The sequence below is a fragment of the Buteo buteo genome, chromosome 9, assembly GCF_964188355.1.
Source record: "Buteo buteo chromosome 9, bButBut1.hap1.1, whole genome shotgun sequence".
Lineage (NCBI taxonomy): Eukaryota > Metazoa > Chordata > Aves > Accipitriformes > Accipitridae > Buteo > Buteo buteo.
Window position 1 is genome coordinate 34,545,472 of NC_134179.1, and position 22,023 is coordinate 34,567,494.

Here is a 22,023-nt window from a genome sequence, read left to right on the forward strand (position 1 = left end):
TGTCTGAGTTTAAGTCAGTTTGTAGCTGATTACATGCGGGGACAGGTTGTGATCATGCAGGTTATTAGCTGAATTTTTGACATTTAGATGTCGATTATGCTGGCTTTTGGAATTGCATTGATTTTTACAACAGAATGTCATTATAGCGCTTGCAGTGACATCAAGAACAGAACGTCAGCTTGATCTTCCTCTACAGAAGCTCATTAGAGATTCACATAAGAAGACAACCAACACGTGCTATTGCCATGGAAACAAGATGGAATATTATGAAGCAGTATACTCCATATTCCAAAATCGAGAGGACAAAGTCAGAGCAATTATAGCACAAGACTGACAGGCTTTTCATTTGCAGCCTGTATGGGCCAAAGCAAAACTTAGCTCCTGCTCTTTGAAATAAAAATCGCCAGTGCAGTTTTAGGACTCTGGTTTCAATTCCACCTTTTCAAACAGGAAAACTCAAGCCAGATAGTTTAGTTTATGTTGTATGGGAGGAAGGAGGCCGAATGGAGGCAGAGGCATCACAGCAGGTGTGTAGGTGTGACGATGTATAAAGAACAGACATCACAGAACTGATAGAGGAGTGAGTCAAGTTCAAGCCAGGCAGCGAGGTGCTGACAAAACAGGTGAGCAAAAGGCCGAACATCTGGTATGTCATTAGGAGGCAGAAAAAAGGCTAGTTTCAAATGCAATGGCTAGCCAGTACCAGTGGCCAGAATGCAAAGGATAAAATTTCTTGTGGTTTGCATTAAATAGGTGAGTCTCATGGTTTCTTACGTTGCCTAGATAATGAAATGCTTTTGGACATCCTGGACATATTGTATGTATACAATATGTAGGCAGTCTAGCTTCCCAACCTTCTGCTTGTGACTACATACACAGAAAATTCTTTAAGCCATTTAAAACAGCCCTGTCTGGTCTAGAGAGAGTTTTCACCACTGTAAGAGTTTTGACCATCATCTGTGAGTACAGAATGCTAGCTAGTGAGTATGAATGCATGTATTTATTTGTGTTTGATCACAGTACCAAAAAATTCAGGAATTCTATGCTAATGGAGGCAAGAGCTTAGAGGAAATATTTTACCCTTGATGTAGAAAGCCTGTGATTGCCACTTCATTCACACACTGGTTCTACCTTTAAAAAACATTTTTAAATTCCAGCTGAAGGTCTAGGAACCAAGGGTCTATTGTAATCACTTTGAGCAAAGCCACCATGGGCAAAACATAGCTTAGGAAAGATAAACAAAGAGAGCAATAGGGTTTTAAGGAGTATTCAGCAAGCCTTGGAAGGTTGTGCCATGAGTTTGCCACTACAGAGAATTGCTGTGAGACTCAAAAACACTTAAGAGAATGATGAAAGGGAAAAATACTACAGTGCACAGAAAGCTTGTGAGTGCCTACTGAACCAGGTTTTAGGAAGCTTTCCAATGCCTGCATATGAAAAATGCGGTACGCCACTATTTAATTATTATAAACGCCACAAATTGTCATCCACATAAGGAGCTCATGTTCCTGCCAAGTTAAATGACTTCAAAACTGATTGGTTACACTCACTGTTTCAACTCTGATTCATTCTTGACTGGTTCTGCTTTGATCGGAAAAAAGAGGAAGAAAGACACTGTAATTTTGGGAGAAGAATCCAAATGGAATATGAATTTTTATTGCAAAATTTCATTCCAGTAAAACATACAAGCTTTAATAGTAGTGAGTACCTTTGTGAGAAGCAAAATACCACACACTTTGTTAAACTGAAGAATACTAGATCAATTTTTTCACTAGCACCAGGCAAAGAGATAAAATGGGATATAGTTGACAAAATTACTGGATAATAACAAACATTCTTTCTCATCTTTGTGTATAAACTTTCTTTCCCAAACCTCTAAATACCATTCAGTAGTGCTAGCAACTACTTTTTTTTCCCTAAACCTTTCTTGTGCTTTTTTTTCTGTGCATCTGGACTTTTTTTCTCTTTCTCTGCTTGCAGGACTGCTTCATGAGCTGCCAGCTCTTCTTGTTTTCTGTGCTCAGCCTCTAGCAGCTCAGTTCTGTATGCTTCCCGAATGCTGTGAATTCTGCCTCGTGTTTCATCTAAGGATGCCTAGCCAAAAACAAACAGCAATACCCCCCCAACACATGAATCTTGGTTTCATCTTGTGTCCCTCCTGTTATGTTTCACTTTGTGACTCTGTAAGTACAGGGAGAGCATCTCTCCTTTTCTTTTTGTGTGTATTTTATTGATTTGTCACAGTGACACAGCTATATGTCAATATTTTCACCATGAAAAAGAAGAGAAAGTTCATGAAAATCCTTTCTAAATTGCTGGCATAAGCAGCTAATTGTGTGAAAGGAGGACAGGGCAACAGACTAGTTATCCATCCAGGTCTAGTCCCTCTTCAGTTACTGGCTTGCTTTATTGTCTTAAACAAGTCCCTTAAAACCTCATTTTCAGAAATGCCGAAATGGCTTAGGAGTTCTAGTCTTTTAAGAGACTAAAGGAGCCTGAATCACATTGATCTTCCATGAGTCTTAAGCGCAAGTGGGACTTGGACACTTCTGAAAACTTTTTCCTTTACAGTTCTGTCCTGGTTTCAGCTGGGATAGAGTTAACTGTCTTCCTAGTAGCTGGTGCAGTGCTATGTTTTGAGTTCAGTATGTGAAGAATGTTGATAACACTGATGTTTGCAGTTGTTGCTCAGTAGTGTTTAGACTATAGTCAAGGATTTTTCAGCTTCTCATGCCCAGCCAGGGCACCTGACCCAAACTGGCCAACAGTGTATTCCATACCATGGGACGTCCCATCTAGTTTAGGAACTGGGAAGGGGGGGGCAGGGAATCGCCGCTCGGGGACTGGCTGGGTGTCGGTCGGCGGGTGGTGAGCAATTGCCCTGCGCATCATTTGTACATTTCAATCCTTTTATTACTACTGTTGTCATTTTATTAGTGTTATCATTATTAGTTTCTTCTTTTCTGTTCTATTAAACCGTTCTTATCTCAACCCACGAGTTTTACTTCTTTTCCCGATTTTCTCCCCCATCCCACTGGGTGGGGGGGGAGTGAGTAAGCGGCTGCATGGTGCTTAGTTGCTGGCTGGGGTTAAACCACGACAAGTTCTATCCTGGAAAATGGGGATACCTGGGTACCTTTGTATAGTTCTCCATGGTCTACAGATGACAGAACTGTAAAAGTGCTAATCAGCACAGTATGCATATTCACAAGTAATTCTCATTTTAAATTCATAGCGTGAAACATCTTTAATGGACATACTTTCTCGAAAGAGCCAAGGAACTACTCTTAAAAAAAATTTTCCCTTTTAATATATGATATGTTAGGCATCCAAAATCCTAGCAACATCTGAAAACCTGGACATACATTCTTTTTAGGATCAATCAGTCACTGGTAGAGAACTATGGCTCCCTGCAGACTTGTAGTTAAGTAATATAAATCAGGCTGTCTGGGAACTTGTTAAGGAGATGTTTTGAAGTGATTTCTGTAAATAGGTTGGTTTGATGTAAAATTATTTTTACTGTCTCTTATCCAGTTTTAAGAACTCTGAGTAGTCACCATCTGATTGCTAGTGGTTATTGTATCACCACTGTGTAACAAAACTTTTTGTTCCTGTTGACACTCAAGGGTCAAGCCAATTTTGTTAACATATTTATACCTATTTCATATGCAATGCATTGGCTGAGTTAATGCTAGCAATGGATCCTACACTAATGCTACCAAATTTATTATTTATAGACATGTTTTTTTAAGAATTAATAATTCCAGTTTTTTGTTTGCTGGTATTATGCATATTCCAGGAAAACCGCGTTCTCTAACTTTGCTGTAAGACACATTAGGAGCAACTTGCCCTCCTATGTAAATTATCTTGTTCTTTATTAGTTTCCAAAAAACCCTATACAATCCTATAACCAAAAAAAAATAGCCAAACCAGAGCTGCTTTATCTAATATGCATCTAGTCATGTGTGTCAAATGCTCAATTTATTCTCACTTATAAATACCCTTTTACAGTGATATTCTTAAAATAGTGTTTTTGCAAAGAGCTGTATCAAGAAGCTAAGAATATCATATAAAGGGTGTTCTGTAGTACTATTTTTTTTCTCTAGAACCTTTAGTTTTAACCTTTGCCCAAGTGAAATTTCAAGCTTGTTCACTGTTTCTAGTTATTGCTACTGAATACAAAAGTCTTGAGAATGGTTGATCAAGATATTCATACCAGTGGTGGATATCACAGTAATAGTTACTAGAAAGTAATCTTGAAAACCTACCTGCAGATTCTCATACATGTCAAGTATATTTTGCTTCAGTAAAGCTCTGGCATTTCGTTCTTTTTCTCTTTGTTCCAAAGCCAGCTTTCGAAGTTCCTTAAAATGGTTGATTTTTTCCGCTTTACTTATCTCTTGCTCTTTTCTTAGTGCAGACTCAGACATTGTTTTTCTGAAAGAAATACAGGGATATTTGTCTCATTTCAAATACGGTTTTGGGTGGTGTATATTTTGCTTAGCACCCATATGCATATATTTGGCTTATATACCGCAATGTCACTATTGTATGGTTAGATAGGGTTAAGGAGTCACTTTTTTTCTGCTTATATATAACAACGATGAGAAAGTACATTCATTCCTGAGGCCAGGTCTTCTTATACTTGAGTAACTACTTGTAAAATCATGCTCAACTTCAAGCATATGAAAAACTCTTACATGTGACACTTTTTAATTTGCAAGAAATATCATCTTTCCAGAAGTTATTGATATTATAATTCAGCACTGAGACAAATGTAGGGTTTGGGGTTTTTTTTGCCATTGGCATAATGTCAGCTAAGTGGATAATATATTTTTGTAATTTAACTTAAATGACTAGTGTAAAAATCAATGAGTTGATGACAAATGAAATGCTTACAAGACTTAAGCTTCTGGAAGATATTTTGCCATATTTTCTACTGTTCTAATGGTACTCACTTCAATATAACGCCAGTTTCCCTTTCAATTTAAAATTAAATTTTGGGATTTTTTGAGCATAAGGTCTTTTGAAAATCAATGAGCTGAATAAATGCCACTTTGCGTACAAATGGACTTAAGCATGAACTGGGTTCTACCTGCAGCAAAGCAAACATGCAGGTGCATGTATATTAGCTAGAGAGGTTCATATCAACACATGTAATAAAGAATATAGTTCTTTTGAATAAAGAATATAATTAATGTAATTATTTCAGCTATTATCTATTATTATTAACTGAACTGAATTTGGTAAATATATTATTTGAATCTAGCATCACATCCTGACAAACTTCATATTCTTTCAAGATGACCACTGAAATAAACATATTTGCTTGCACATCCATTTTCTTCAGATTTTTATGTCACATTCTCATTACATACAGTGCAGTGATTCAGCTCCTTTGACATGTATTATGCTAAGGAAAGGACATAAATTATAAATGGATATAGGAAAGCAGAGATTTTAAAACACATCCACGCCAGGAAAATCAAAGTTGAAAACTGTATCTTGATGCCATCTACACTTATGCATTCATTCCTGAGTGTTTTTTTGTACACAACATAAAGGACACAACATAAACATGGGCCAGAATTTTCACAGCAAATTTAAAAAGTGAGTGACGGAATTGTAGCTTAGTTCAATGACAAGTGAAGGATAAAGTCTAAATTCACATCTATTATACTGCATCCGGTTACAGAGAGGATACAAGTGCGTAAAAATATATTGCATTTACTAATTTCTATATATGAAAATCCTTAGCCAGTCTTTCATTTTGGAGTTTCACTGGGACTTAATTGTTCTTGCTGCAGTTTACCTCATGTAAGGACTAAGGTCTATAGGCTCCCATTTTTTTTGCTGCATTTGTAAGCTTGAGTCAATAGCTGCTTGTGATGCTTTCTTTCCTGTGGTAAGAGAATCTACAACAGAACAGGTTAAACTGGTTATTCAGTTATGCTAGGAGGCTCTATATAATTTCTTACATAGTCTTTTCTTCTTTGGGCTCAGCAAAATACATTAGTAAATGAGAATATGGGTTGGAGAGGATATAATATTTCTGCCTTTTTATTTCCAACACTCATGATAGAATCAAAAATGCTGCAAAACCCCCACATGTGCTAGAGTGAAATTAATATATGTATTTTAGCTAAATCCACAGTACTCAAGAAGGTCTGTAAATCTAAGCAAGAACATTCAATTTAAAGTGCCTAAAGAATGTTAAGAATAAATTCTAATCATCAAGGAATCACATTCTTTTATTTAAAAAAAATAAATCGATAAAAATCTGATTGTTCAGTCCTGGCTGTAGTTTAAAAAAATTATATTCCCTTTTGGGCAAAGATTTAGTTTGGGAAACACCAGTCTAAAGAAAAAAGGTCCCATGGCAACTTAAGATTGTCATTCTGAAGTGTTAGAATTTTTTTAACCACATGGATAGTAACCATGTTATGCTTTAATGTAGCCTTGTCACAATACAATCACATGTCTGATATTAAGCATGCTACTGTGCTGAGCTGTGTTGTGATTACTCCAATGCTTCCTTCTTTCAGTTCGTCTGGATGTGCTGAAAATGCCTGTGAAATTTGATGAGATTTGATGATGACTGCAGTAGTTTGTTTCCATAAAAACTGTAGGGGTCGGCGTTCGGAAGATCTCGCGTTGTCACGGAAAGTTAGAGGGTTAGTCGCAGCCTTGTGATGTACCTGTAACCCCACCTCCCCTTGTTAGTATAAAAGGAATTAACTGCGCAATAAAAGGCGGAAGTTGGCGCTCACACTGCGTGTGTTATCTGTCTCTTTCCCTGGTCCGGGCCGACCAGTGATCTAAGCGTGGCACCTTGATATGTAGCGAATGCTACAAAAAACTCTCTTATTACCCTACTTATAGTAATAATCAATTGAAATATTTAAAAAATATTACTGGCATTTTCTCACCAAAAATAGGAAAGAGGTTTCTGAGCATTAAAAAAATTTACTGTCTATACATAGACAAATATACCAGCCTTCTCTGTTGGTCTAGAAGGGTGACATGGACTTTGGAAGTACCTTAGCCACTGCCCACCAGAAAAGTATTCGCCAGAACATAAAAATTCTTATTAAGATATTGAACATTACAGAAATGTTCAAGCCTATTGCTGCATTCTATGGAACCAAACAACTTAAAGTCATTGTGTGTCATGTCTTTACTTCATGAGACTTTGTATTAGACTCCAAACGCCTAGTTTAGAACAAAGCTCTTGGTAGACAACCATTAATTTTGAAGTCCTTATCCAATAACTTGGAGAAAATAATATTCTTTCAAGTTGTAATGCAAAAAGTAACTAATGATGTGCTTGTCTAAGGCATAAATTGAGGACTACTTCTGCTTTAAGTTCTGAAACATTCCCAGGATGGTTACTTACCTGACCGGAAAAATACTAATCTTAACAAGTTATGTACTAGTTACAGGTTCTAGTTCCACGCACATGAGCCATGACCAGGTGTTGTCACAATCAGACTGGTTTGTGATGGCCTGATCTCAGCATTATTCTCAGAAGAAAGAAACAATAAACAGCCTTGTAGCCTTGCACCCAGTTAAAATTTTCATCAGAGCCTCGTAATTGCCAGGGAATACAAACGAAGAATCCATAGAAGTGGTAACCACTAAATAAAGTTAGACAACACTTATGGAAGCTGCCAGGAAGCTGATGCTACTCAGTATGCACTTTTTGACACCTCACTTCCAGAGCACTGTCCATGAACAGTTTCCATTAACATTAACGTAAAAAAAAGGCACATTAGAAGCCTCAGGGTCTTACTGACATGCTATTTCAGCTGCTAAACAATTTTTTAATCTTTCTACACTAATGACCTCTGGTACCAACTTGGAATTGAGGAAGTAGGTATTTTCCACTGAACTTCCAAAATTTCAGGTTAATTTAGGGTTAGAATTTTAGTAAAGGAGGACTGTTTAAAGTCTGCTTAAGGGTAACTTGGCAGCCTCCAAGAGGCTGTATCTGTGTCTGAAAATAGAGCAATGCAACAATTAAAACAAAAAGGGGATAGAGAAGATAGAGACTAAACATGCCATTGTGCCTTTGGACACCTTTATTGGGACTGTTCTATCCATTTTCTACCAGTATTTAATGCAGAAGTCTTTTCTAAGGAGCTGAACATGATAAACAGATGACATGCCTGACAGAAAGTTATACCCTTACCTCTTTCTCCTGAACTAGGTGTTAAACTGGCAGTCTCAGTCCCAGCTATGGGCTCCTCTGAATCTCTCACAGCATACTTATTAATAAACCGCATGCGTTCCTGAAAAGCCTAGAAATCAAAGTTTTAATCCAGATGAGAAAACTTCTACTGCATACTTTAAATCCCAAACAATTTTCAAAACTAGGTATCTGTAAGTGGTCAAGAAGACACTAAATCTTCAAATCCAGTGCATGTGAGATACAATCTTACTTCATATTACTGGTGAGTGTATTTCACTGGTTTGATCTATGAAAACGTCACCTCTAACAACAGGAGTACCATTAGTGAGTCACTGGGGAGAGAAGAAGATAAGCATAAAGGGACCACATTTCATGTCAGTCATATTCAAGCCATCTCTCCAATAGATTATTTTTTTTCTGAAATAATAACCTGTCAACATTAAACATCCAATTTTTCTAGTAATATTTTGGAACCTTAATTTGTTTAGTTTTAATGTATTGTGTAGAGGAGAAATAAATTAGCAGTAGTACTTAAAGTTCATCTTTAATTTATATCAAGTGTGTCTTGAGTATATGAATAAGAATCCCTAAGTAAACCTTTGCGAGATGGTAGTTCAGTAAAATGGAAAGTAGGCAGTACACTTTGAATGGTTTCACTCAGTACATGCCAGCTATATTTAGTTTATATCCCAAATGAGAAAATGATGCTGTCAGTAACAAACCTAAATCTAGGGTGCAGTAAGCAACTTTGCCTGGGGCTGGAATCAGAAAAGGTGCTAGGGTTCCCATTGAATCAGTCCCGAGACATGGGATACTTAAAGATCATCATGCAATGAAATAGTGGAAAATCACTGAACTCTGGGCAGTTTAAAATAATCTCTAGATTTAAAAAAAACAACAAACAAACCTGAAAAGCAAGATCTGTTCCCTTCTAGCTGAATGTATGGCCAGAATACATTCAGCTACTACACCTCATTAGGGAAATACTTCTTCCTCCTAGGAGCTCCTATAGCCTGCTGATTTAGACTTCCTCCTGTGAAATGGGAGTTATGGGTGCAAACCCTTTCAGACTCAACTACCTTTGATGCCAAAACCAGGCATCACCACTTCTGCCTGTCATTTTGGAAGGTGACTTGGCCTCACTGGACTTTCTCTTAAAGGCTCAGATTGCCAGAATGACTGGAGAAACCAAAAATCAGCCTGGAGTCAGGCACCCAATTCCCAGGGTCATAGGGCATGTGATGTTGGGGCAGGAAGAAGGGAGGAGGGAAGCTACTCATTCTGGGTAGCAGACCGCTGAGTTAGACCTTTTTCTAGTGTATTACATGTAGTTGCTGCAAATTTCTTAATGATGGCTGTTTTAGAAAAATGTCACAGACCTACGGGGCTTTTAAAATGGAACCCTTTAGCCGTAATTCAGTTGATTTTCTGATCAAAAAAAGGCAACGGTGATAGAACCAGCATTCTGAAAAGACTCTACACATCAAAGGGGATTCATTTCCAGCTAATCTTTAGGACACTGTACTTGCATTTTCAGTCTCAGCACAGCCAATCAAAGCTGCAGAGTAATGCATCTCTCCTTAGATCAGAATTTAATAAAGTAGTGTCAGAAAAATTTTTGAGCTTTGGATACATTGAACAGAACTGAGAAAATCTGAAAGTGTAACTGGGAAGACCTATGTCTGAGGTTCATTTCTGAAAAGTAATAGAAAAAAGGCAAAATGATTCTGAGCTGGGGTTTCTGGCCAAATACCCCTCAAAGGTCATTGGTGGTGGTGGTTGTGATAGGGGATGACTGTTAGTTAAGTTTTAAGACTGCATTTTGTTCTTTTATTTTCCTTTTTTTTTGGTAATGGTGCTTCCAATTCTGAATCAGCAGTTTAATTTTTTGCTTTGCTAGAAAGAACTTGTATTATTTTTCCATCTTAAGCATACGTCATGTCAAAAGAGCCCAGCTGCAGCTGATAGATATCTGAGTTAGTATTGCTCCTCCAAAACAGTGAATTCATACAAAGCAGCGTGTACAGGCTCATGGGTAACCTGCAACCCAGAATGAAGACGGGAATCCTGGCTGCAGGGGACAAATTCAGTGATGATATGGCCAGGCGCCAGTTCGTCAAGAAAAATCTTTTTGGCATGTTTATAACAGTGTATTTCTCACTAGAATCTGTTCATGCTAAACATTAAACTTGTCACAAGAAGCAGCTTTGAAATTGTGCAGACGTGGTGGGCTTTCTAAGGAGAAACTTGTCTCTGTTTTGTAAAGTCAAATCTAAAGTCTCGGTGATCTACAGCAGTCTAAAGGAGATGATCTGGATTCCTGCCCAGAATTCATGCACGTAATCATTTTTGATTCTTTAACCTGTGTAAAAGTTCCTGTCTCCCACAGAGTGGTGAAGAGGACAGCCATATGAACTCAGGTCTCCGTTGTGGCAACCGCTCTACCATCACAGCAGCTCCTGGAACTTGTGAAAAAATATTACTGCAAAGATTGCACTCTGATATACCTTGATAGCTCTTCCTGGCTCTGCAGACTCCCATGCTTGTTTCATGGCTTTGATCTCATCTGCTCGCTGGGTGTCTTTCTTCACCTCCAGAATGTCTGCCTCTCTCTGCTCACTAACTAGACGTAAAGTCCAGTACGGTTTGTTTGAAGCAGCTTGCTGAAAGTAAAAGTATCATAAACGTGATGTATTCACTGGTATACATCTAACACCACTATATAGGATAAAGTTATGTTTCTGTATCATGGTTTCAGTTTCCTGACTGATACACATTATACATTGATAGACTTTGACATGCATTACTACACAGCGGCTGCCAAAGGAAAGGAATATGACTTGGCAGTGTCTAGAAGCTTTTGGAGGTATTCTGTTTATATGCTTCTCTCCACTCCCATATAGCATGCTCCACACTCCCGGTTCTTTTCAACAGTCTGTCTGAACAAGAGTATTTTGTAGCTATTATTCCCTTCCCTTCCCTCTTTCACTTTCTCCTCTCCTCTCCTCTCCTCTCCTCTCCTCTCCTCTCCTCTCCTCTCCCTTTTTACTAGAAGTCTTACTATATTAAACTAGGCTTTTTGTGTAGAAATCCATCTTGCTCTGTCTTATGAGGCATCTGGTTCTTTCCAAACACTTCCCAAATTTTCTAAACTGCCTTAACGCATGGCTTCTCCAGAACTGTAGGGTACAAGTAGTGCCTCAAGTGCAGGAGACTATTCTGCTGTCTGACTGATGAATGAGATATTGAGCTGCATATATTTCTGGAAACTGTACAACTTGTAGAACTTTTAAGCCCAAGATTCAGAAGTAGAGATAGAAGTTCAGCTTTTATTTGAGACTGAAGGTGGGCATCTTCTTTACCTGCAAGCAGTTCTATCTTGAAACTTGCATCTGTTTTAGTGGCAGACTGAAGGACTCCCAAGAGCTATCATCCTAGCACCCCCAGTGTACCCCATCATTGGAGCTGAAGGCAGAAATCTGACACAGCCTGAAGCTGCATTGCATTTCTGTGGCCAACAATCTCAGCTGCAGCCACTTGGACTGCTCTGAAAGAAGGGTTAAGGCACTATTCCGGAACTCTATATAATAAGGTGTGGAAGTGAATCAGAAAAGTTTGCTGTGCAGCAGGTTTAGTCAAGAAAACAATTCAGTAGAGATTTCTTCACGAAAAACTCTATGGAGGTGCCTTGCCCTTGAACTACCTGCCATGAGGCAGCAAAATTCCCAGCAAAAGCAATACCATTAAAAGAGGAGCTGTCGGTTCCTTCCTTGATTTCCATTAATCTGTTTGCAATCCATAAAGTCAGTTACTCCTTTTAAGGCACACAGGTTGGCGGTAGCCTTTTGGTCTACCACAGAACACTCAGATTATCCCACCACAGATGAGAATAATTTCCAAGTAGGCAAGTAGGTACCAATTTTTCTGCCACTGTATGTCCACATGCTAATGACAATTGTGACATATGAGACAGGAACTATAGCGGAAAGACCTATTTCATCTCCCCGGGAACCTATGAAAACCACGACTATGAGGCCTAATGGGACATGAATGTGGCAAATTCACACAATTTAATAAACCTTCAGCAGAGACAGAAACTAGACCAACAAAAGGAACAATCAGTGGTTGCTTTATACATAAACAAAGAAATGAGCACATTTCATCTCTAAATGCAAGATGAATGTCTTTTACATGTGTAACTCGATCTCTCTCAGGAGTAAAACTAAAAAGGTGGCAAAGCAGGGCACAGAGAAATGCAAGGGATACACTAGAAGTGCTAGTAATACTGATCTGCAGACCTGAAAATATCTTTACACTCAGTACAATGACGGCATATTCAACAAAACCAGTTTTTGGCTTTGTTCTCACCTGAGATTCAGGTTGAGACACAAGAGATAGAAGTGATCCTCTTTCTTTACTGGACTTCTCTTTTTCTGTCTTCTCAGATGCTTTATCTTTTGTTTTTCTACTTGGTTTAGGAATACTTGCAGACTTTTGTCCTTCAGAATAATTGAGCACTGGGGGAAAACTGTGCTCCTCATGCTTTTCCCCATGTACTATTCAGATGTAGTTATGATGCATGATGAATTAGAGGATACCATTGCCATCCAGAAATGTATTTCCCCATGTAATATCCAGGGTTGAATAACAGCACAAAACAGCCATACAGAAAGACAAAGAAAAGTCAGTTAATTAGTTGACATTTTCAAGTACTACACTAACATTTATTGTTGGACCAAGAAAAGGATGTGGGGACAAAGCAACTTTTAAAAACAGACTTACAAGGTGGACATATTGTGACAGCCTTATCTGTCCTAAATACCACTTTACCCAGAGCTTAACTGTGAAGATGCCATGGTCCCTGCACAACAGTCCCTGCATTATTGTCTTGTGTATGGGTCAATCCAAAGACTGCAATGTACAGAATCACAGTCTGACTCTTACTTCTCTTACATACATATATATTCTCTTCTCATACAATCTCTGTCAGTGTTATGCACTAGGCAGGGGAGAAGCTCAAAGTAAGTAAAGTCAATGTTCTCACTGTTGCATATCCTTGTAAGCCTGAAAGTGTGAAGAGCAGAGGGGAAGGTACATGCCACCAAAAATGCAAGGGAGTTAAGGGAAAGAAATATATTTGAGATTTGATGCATATTTAAGAAATTCAAAACTGTCATTCTCAGAACTATCTGAGAACATTTTGGATTAATTATTTTGTCAGTGCATGCGTATGCTATATGTTTGAATTAAAGATACTGAGAACTGACTTTTGTAACACTTATTCTGCACTGTCTTGGTTGGTGGGAACTTTTTGCATGTCATAGTCTTGTTAAGATAAATAAATAAATAAAGCCTGTAATAGCATATAGCTTTAATAGCATAAGGAACCTGTCAGTTGAAACAACCTGGAATGGACGCACAACACTATGAGAAAGATTAAAGATCTGAGACTGAAATCTCCATTTCCCTCCCCCTTCATACTGCTTGAAACATTGAAACAAATGCTGAAAACCTAGATTTAGTCAATGCAATAAAACAGGGCATTTCTCTTAGAAAAAAGAGGAAAGGAGTGACTGTTTTACCATCTGACCATAACAACAAGGTACCTTTCACTTAATGCTATACTTTTCTGATTTCCTTCCACTGAGGCCAAATCACTGTGCTGCATGATTAATGAGGTTTGGGTCAGATCTGCAATGTCATGGCTGAGGTTATATTCATATATAAAATTGTAAATATTAAATATATAGAAACATATTTGTAATACACATATAAATACACATACAAATATATTTTATATATATGTATTACATCATACATTATACATGTGTTTATGTATAAATTGATTATTCTTACCTCCTCATGCTACTTAAATAAGGTACGATGGCACCAAAGTGCTAAGCTTAAATTGATTCAGTACTACCAAAGCATACATTAAAGAATGAAAGCAAAAATTAAAGTGGTGTCCACAAATACTGAAGATACTAAACAACTCCAGAGGAAATGCAAATATAAAATAAATAGTGATGACATTATTTGAAGTTATACTATCATTACATAAATGGCTTTCCATTTAATTTCACATTATCATAACATATTAGCACCACAAATCAGGCTGGTGTACATGCATTATTCAGTGAATTATTAATTTTTAAAGATAAATTATTTATTGTTTATAAAAACACTCAAGAGACATTCAACGTTACTAGCTAAATGATATCAGACAAAGACTTTTCTATGTCATGGGATACCACAAGTTTTGTTTGGCTTCTATAACTATTTTCTGACACTGAATTTTAACATTTTGATGCTCTGGACTTATGTTATACACTCAGAATTTAGTAGATAGATAACAAACAAGCATATGAAATGACAGGGCTACAATGAGGTATCCTGTTTTAACTCCAGATATGAATGCTTAGGGCAGGATTCAGTTGAGCTCTCTTCACTAACAGTATGCTGCACTGTCCAGGCCCCCCCAGCCCTCCTCCCTCCCCCAGCAGAGCAGGCAGTCTCCCGGCTTTTGGGATCACCCTCCAGATATTCCTGGAGGGGACACTGGCTGCAGTTTGGCACTATAGCATGCAGCCTACTCTGACTCTACGGGAGACAGGAGTAGTTCCTCAGGGCTTTTCTAAGGACGAAGCCAGGCAAACGCTTTGTATGGGATGTGATGAGAAGAAAGGCAGGGAGATGATACAGACAGTAAAAAGCCATTCCAGCTCATAGCTTATGCAACGATCATCACAAACTCTCTGTGGCAGTTACCTTGTATGTATGGCACCAAGAAAAGTTTGGCCATCACACCAATTGACAGTGACGACAAGCAGCTGATAGCAACTCTTAAAATTAGCTTCTCTACCACTTTTCCGTTATTTACTCAGAGATTCATTTAGTCTAGTGCCAGAAGGGACCACAGTGATCATCCAGTCTCATGTCTTGCCTACAAAGCTAAATAATTACACCAAATTCTTATCTGAAACTTAGAACTTCAGCTTGAGATACAACAGTCCTCTTTTTTAGGCAAGAGAGACAGCTACTCTTGATTTATTGAGATTCAAATTACAGAGAATGTATCTTAGTCATAAGGAGTCTTTTGAAATTTTCTTTGAGAAGATATCATGCTCCCACTGTCTGAAATAAGCCTTGAGCATTTAGTGGAATTACCCAGTAGTTGGCAGAAATGACTATTACTTGCCCCATGAGAAACTTTCAGATTTGGTTAGGAAATGACTGAGAAGCTCAGATGTTGCTTTTCCTGTCTCTGACTGGATCCTCAGACGGATTCTCGACAGATAGCAATGTCAAAAATCTTTCCAAAGTTGGGCTCATCCAGGCACTAAAGTTGCAGTAAAAATACACCAGGATAGAAGCAAACCACCAATATGGTTGCAGTAGTAGGGTGGGCTGAGAGCATGGCTTAGAGGTCTACAGGTCTTTAAACTCTACCACCATCATGCATCCTCAGTGACCTGTTTTTTTCACTGAACCAGTGATTAATCACTATGGACAGGCAAGGTGGGAAAGAGATAAAGAGGGAGAACTGGACATCCTGTAAAACATCTCATGAAATCCTGCCCTTGGCATGAGCCAGCAAGTTCTCCCGTGGGAACAGAAAACCTGGGGGAGAAACTTTCCCAGCTCTGGAGAAAAAAGGAATATTCCAAAGGATATTGCCTCTCCTGCCTTTTCAAAGCTACCTCTATTACCTGGCTTGGGCGCCCTATCTCCCCCTGCTCTCCCAGCTGGATACACAGCCTTCTCTCATCAACAGCTCATACTTTTCAGTTAACTTAAGGCAATATATAAAATACATGCTGCAGTAAGCATTCAGCACATGCTGATGATTCAACTCTGGGTTGTGACAGCTGCACAGTAAAACTTCTGATCTTACTATGAGAAAAGTAAAACCAAAGAACCTAAAAAGGCAATAGCTGGAAATCATATATACAAAACAAATCTTAAAATAATTTTTTGTGCACAGTCAAGCAACTTAAAATGGTATTAGCAGTTGCAAGATTGCCTGCTAATTTTTCCCCTTTTACACAAGAATTATGATCCAGACCTTACTTTTTTTACCAGTTTTCCACTGAAGTCTTGCCCCATTAACAGTTCCCAAAGGAAGGTAAAAAAGAAAAAAAAAGAGAGAAAAGAATGAAGACTGTATAAATAATAAATTATCTCGCACTTTCTAATTTCTGTGTACTTGGGTTTTCCTGGTTAATGCTTTTTTAATGTTTTGTTTGTGCAATGAACTCTTCAATAAAACATTTAAAGAGATTTCATATATAATAAATATGACTAAATATTAGTCATGAAATAACTTCTGCTAATACAGTTCTTTTTACAAGTACCGCCAAACTGCAGTGTTAAGGATTCTGAAGAAAGAAAAGAGTAATAAGCATCAACAAATACAAAATATAAAATTATCATAGCATCTGTATGCCAGAGAACATGTTTTCTTCAAAAATTTTCTTAATAAATATTTATAATATCGGTCAATATCGATAGTAGAATAGTATGGGTCTTCATTTAAAGGGAGACGCTTAAAAGACTCTAGTAAATGCTAATACGAAGCTGAAACGCTTTTACCATGATAAATTAACTTTAATACAAAACTAACTCCAGGTGGCACTGTTGTCTTACGTGAAAAAGTGATACCTGAAATGGTGAAAATTTGTTGCAGGAATTTTCCACCTGGCTCACTGCAGCTTTCTTAAAAATCACATGGTGAGAGGACGCCTTTTTGGTTACATGCCAACACTGTGATTATATGAATTGTGTGTTTGATAACTGGGGCTGGCAGCTCTAAATGGTAAAGCTCAGTTTTCATATTACTTTAAGGCTAGTTCACAATCAGAAAAAGATCCAAAGATTAAATGTTTTTTTCCAAAATACCTATAGTAAGCACTTCAGATAAATGTTGCTGTTAATAGGTGTACATAAAATAAATGCTAAGTAGTAAATACAGTATGTGTTGGTGCTGAAACTTTATGTTATATGTTGTTTTTAAACTCTGATGGTGGCCTGGGCAATCTGTTGATGTCCTTGTATGAAAAGAAACACCCAGTTAAAATGAACTGTGAAATGGATTTGGGTTTCTTTGAAAGGCAGCAATTAAGAGAGGACACAGAAATCACAACATTTAAAAAGAATCATAAGAGAAACGTGCTCGTTATCACTGACTGTGGCTTGAATATGGTTGATTCCAAATGAGCCAAAGCATCAGTTAACATGGAGAAGGGAACCTATGAACTGGAATACTGCTACCTTGAACTAAACATGAGAATATTCATGAGATTGACAAGCTTCAGTTATAACAACTGAAAAGTAGTGAAGAAACTTAGAGATTAAGTGACCTCCTTTGACCTGCAGCTTTACAGACCATGGTGATATCTGTATGAAAGGATATACACCAGTACCATAAGTGGTGTGGTAAGTGCAAGCTGTTACTACGTAGCTGGCTCAGAAAGATAAGACAATGTTATAGGATGTCTATTGTAAGAAGCAGCCTAGCACTAAGGGGTAAACAAGGAGAATAAATGGAGTCATCTAGGAAGAAGTGATGATTTTGTGAAGAGTGCAACAAACAAAAAGCAGGTGAAATCACCACTAAAAAGCTGTGTACACCAGTTCTGTAAGGCTACGTGGCACAGCTCCTCAAATATTACTAAAACTGACTAGGGACTATAGTAAATCAACAAGATACATCTTTGTAAAGTTCTGTAATGCTAGCTGAAATAGGACTGCAAAAATCTCAAATGTTGCACTCAAAAAGAGGAAATAAAATGATATATGTCAGCAATTACTACTGATGAATCTAACTTCAGCCCAGGGTAATTAAAATTAAAAAAAAAAAAAAAAAATCAGACATTCAAACAGAAATATGTAACCAGAGTAAGAAATACCACTAATAAATAAAGATCAAATCTTCCTAAGAAAATTTAAGGGTATTAGCAAGTGTATATATATGAGGAAGGATAACACAAATAATTTCTCCTTATCTTATATTTTAAAAATTGAGTTATAGTGTAGGGTTCGGCGTTCGGAAGATCTCGCGATGTCACGGAAAGTTAGAGGGTTAGTCGCAGCCTTGTGATGTACCTGTAATCCTGCCTCCCCTTGTTAGTATAAAAGGAATTAACTGCGCAATAAAAGGCGGAAGTTGGCGCTCACACTGTGTGTGTTATCTGTCTCTTTCCCTGGTCCGGGCCGACCAGTGATCTAAGCGTGGCACCTTGATATGTAGCGAACGCTACATTATAGAACTTTAATATTAATGATATGGGAAATTTACCGAATGGTGGAAAGTAATATTTTAGGTTCTGCAGGAATCTAAAGGTGAGAGCGCAGGGGAGTCAGCTGCGTGTGTGTGTGTGTGTGTGTGTGATGGTCTACACCAGCAGCTGGAGTAGGGCTGCAGCCTCAGGAGCTCATATGGGATCCAGGGGCCAGCTATGGAGCAGGGTAGGTGTTTAAGACACTGGAAGGATCCACCTTTTTATATATATATATATATATATATATATAGTCTCTCCAGTGAACTTCCACCCTGTCCAGCCAGAGAGGGAAGCAGGATGAGGCCATTGGTGCTGTCTGAGTTTGTGCAAGTGCTCTGAGTGTCTGTAATCTGTGTGGCTGGCAACGTATATATGCATATACATAGTGTGTATGTGTGTTCTGTGTGTGTGTGCCTGCTGGGACTACATCTTCAGCCTCACTAATGGTTGGACCGGGGGATGTGGAGTGGTAACAGCCTTGCCTCTCTTGGGCTGTTGGGTCCAGCATGATAAATTTTCTTCTAACATAATTAGGATCTAAATCATTCTGTGTCAGCCCCAGTGGTAAAAGGAGAAGCAAATATGAGACATTTATCTAATTTCTAGGATACTGACTAGTATTCTAACTGCTTTTAATACATGTTGGGGTTTTTTTCTGTCCCTTAACAAGAAATGCTAAGAGAATCTGGAAAAAAAGAAAAGGTTCTGTAATTCCTCTGTCCCCTTCCTGGCTTGAATATACAGCCTGTCCTTGGGACCTTTGCTAGTCTTGCCTCCTGCCTAAATTCTTCTCCTAGCACTACAGAAGTAATACATATCCCAAACCAGGCCTTTTTTTCGCTCTTGTCAGTGCATTTTCTTGAATTATCCGCAGGTATGTTTCTTTAGTTTCAGTAGAAACTTCTATGTTTGGATGCACTTTGTCAGGGCACTGTGCCTTTATATTACACTTCATAGGTCTCTGAGTTTAGGAGCAGTCACACTTCTACAACTATTCCAGGTCCCTACCTAAAGTTGAGCTCTAAGAAGCTCAGGTGGGTTTTGCAGAGTATTCACTGATTTATTTATAATTTGTGAACTGAAGGTATCATGTAATCAAACTTCATTTCTATGAAGCACAGAAAAAAGAGCTTTGTTTCTTAATTATTTCACTCAAGAAGTGAATAAAAGAAAAAATATCAAATGGTCTTGGCTTGTGGTAATATAACATTTTTTAAAATCAGTAACATGATGCATGCAACTAAATACATATTAGATTGACCTACCTTTGATTTCATTTTTCTCAATTTCTTTTAGTTCCTGAACAAACAGAGACTGACTGTCTGTAAGTGGCCAACTATTATACAACACCAATGCTTGTATGATATACTTGTAAGACTGTGAAAGAAAATGCAGTACATTAACATGCTGAAGACATAACAATTATAGTAAGCATTCAAAAGTCCTGTAGGTTAGTGAACTGCCAGCCATCGAACTCAGCAAATAAAACACATAACTTAAAAGCTTGCACATTACAGTATTCACAAGAAGCTTAAAAAATTAGTGTTAATTGGACAGATTTTATTTTAATTCCTGTGAAATTAAACAATTACTCATGCATCTATCAAGTGAAACTAAACTGGGCTACACAATAAGGAGCTACATTCCTTTAAGATTTCCATGTAACTTTCCTATGTACGCCATGTGCTAAAACAAAGACTTTTGTCTTTGATTTTAAGACCTACTACAGGGTTTTGAGCCCTAATACTAGCACTCAATGATGTCTTAATTTGAGGTAGAGGTGACAGGTTCCATGGGTTATTTTAAAACATTGGCTACACTGAACAGGAAATGGTTCTCTTTAAAAATTGCTTTCCAAATTCTAAAGCCAGTTCTGAGTCAAAGGAACAACCCTGGAATTTATTTCTCAATAGTTTTTTGTTTTTTTCCTTGGAATATTTTGTTGCAATTGAACTCAATTATCAGGAAAAATCACAGTAGGGAAACACTTGGAGATAGAGAAACAAGAACTCTTTGAGAAGATGAATGTTGTTTTTTTAAGATAGACAAATAATCCTAGGTGAAGTCAAGAAAAATCCCTGGTTTTGACATCCCTTGCTGAGAAACTCGGCTCAAGTAGCAGCTATTGTGTGTGTGTTACTAAAGCTTTCAGCTAACTGGCAATAGGTGTTTCTCTTAAAACTATTAAAGATGACCTTCTCTTACTTCATATTTCAAAGAAAACTCACACTGATGCATCAGAAGTTTAACTTCATTACTTCCAGTTTAACTTCATTACTGGTAGTTTTGGCCCTTCGCTGAAAGTTACTCTATACTTGAACTGGATTTGGCAAATGAACATTTAAAGATTGAATATATCACCTTGATTTGGAAACAAAAATGACCCCTTGTTATTTGGTTATTCATATTTGCACATTATCCTTTCTCCATAGCCTCATTCAGAAGTTACCAACAATCTTAATTTCGGATTCCTTGTTCTTGGCTCAGGATATCAGATCTCCACAGGTACCAAAAGAATTATCAATACCCTTTCATTGGTTTGTTTTTTTGTTTGTTTGTTTGTTTGTTTCCAAATCCCAGTGATTTGGAATCTCTTACTCGTTGTGGATTTCCATCATTATTTTGAAAGTTTTCCAAGAGGAAAGATTCTTTTAATACAGGTAGACCTTCTCGTACAAGTCTTGGCTTGATAGAAGTTTTGGTGTCCTTTGAAGATGAAATATGACCTTTTTTTTTTGATCCTCCAGTTTCTGATTCCTTCTTTGTACTACTTTGAATAATCTGGGTTTTGCTTGCTGCAAGATGATAAAAAATGTCAGTGTAAATTTCCAGAAATTCTATAAATTATTGATATGAGGTAAACAGATGCTCCCAGAAACTATAAGAAAGAAGAATTACCGTAGTCAATTTTCTAATGCTGTAATATGCTCACAAGGTTCCAAATACAATTGTGCTTATTCCAAATACTACCCTTATTTCATTCTGCATGCAAATCACAAATCTCTTCAAAGTAAATAATGAGAAACTTGAAAGACTGTACATATAACTGTTGTTACTATTTATAAAGCATATAATTCCCCCCGCCCCCAAAACGCGCACTTCTTTCCTGCACTAACCACCACAGCATCATGCTATGTATTACATACTACAGATAGCCCTATACTCTGTATGATGGGATCTCTGTATAGCTCACTTAGTTTAATGAAATGTGTATACCGGTGGAAGGAAGGGAGAGGTGCATTGGCCACAGTTCTGGCAATTCCTACCCTTACAGAAGTCTCTTATGTCAACCTGACACAAAGATCATAGCTGACTGAAGTTTAGAAAAAGCGAATCTTGAAAGGACCTATAGAACTATTTGTGGTCTATCATTTATAAAGGTATATCATTGTCTCCTAAGGAAGGTATTAATGTGAGAAAACTGTGAAACCAGGAATGTGCTAAAGAAGGGCTGTTACAGAAGTATTAATCCAGAAAACGTAAACTTGTGTTCATTTCTAATGCCACTGAAATCTATGACATTATATTGGCTGAATGTCTACAGAGAAAGGA

The 22,023-nt window shown here is 37.7% G+C and overlaps 1 protein-coding gene across 1 annotated transcript in view; it reads right to left on the reverse strand.

The window, feature by feature from the left end:
• Nucleotides 1–1,713: 1,713 nt before the first annotated feature.
• The window catches only part of ADGB (androglobin), a 104,682-nt gene continuing 84,372 nt past the window's right edge, over nucleotides 1,714–22,023 (reverse strand). Inside the window, exons 27-34 of the mRNA XM_075036817.1 lie at nucleotides 21,070–21,266; nucleotides 19,737–19,848; nucleotides 12,560–12,747; nucleotides 10,699–10,854; nucleotides 8,192–8,300; nucleotides 5,813–5,915; nucleotides 4,269–4,437; nucleotides 1,714–2,094 (exon numbers count right to left, since the gene is read on the reverse strand). Of these exons, the coding sequence (XP_074892918.1) occupies nucleotides 1,903–2,094; nucleotides 4,269–4,437; nucleotides 5,813–5,915; nucleotides 8,192–8,300; nucleotides 10,699–10,854; nucleotides 12,560–12,747; nucleotides 19,737–19,848; nucleotides 21,070–21,266 (1,226 nt within the window). The 3' untranslated portion in view covers nucleotides 1,714–1,902. The remainder of the gene's footprint in view (nucleotides 2,095–4,268; nucleotides 4,438–5,812; nucleotides 5,916–8,191; nucleotides 8,301–10,698; nucleotides 10,855–12,559; nucleotides 12,748–19,736; nucleotides 19,849–21,069; nucleotides 21,267–22,023) is intronic.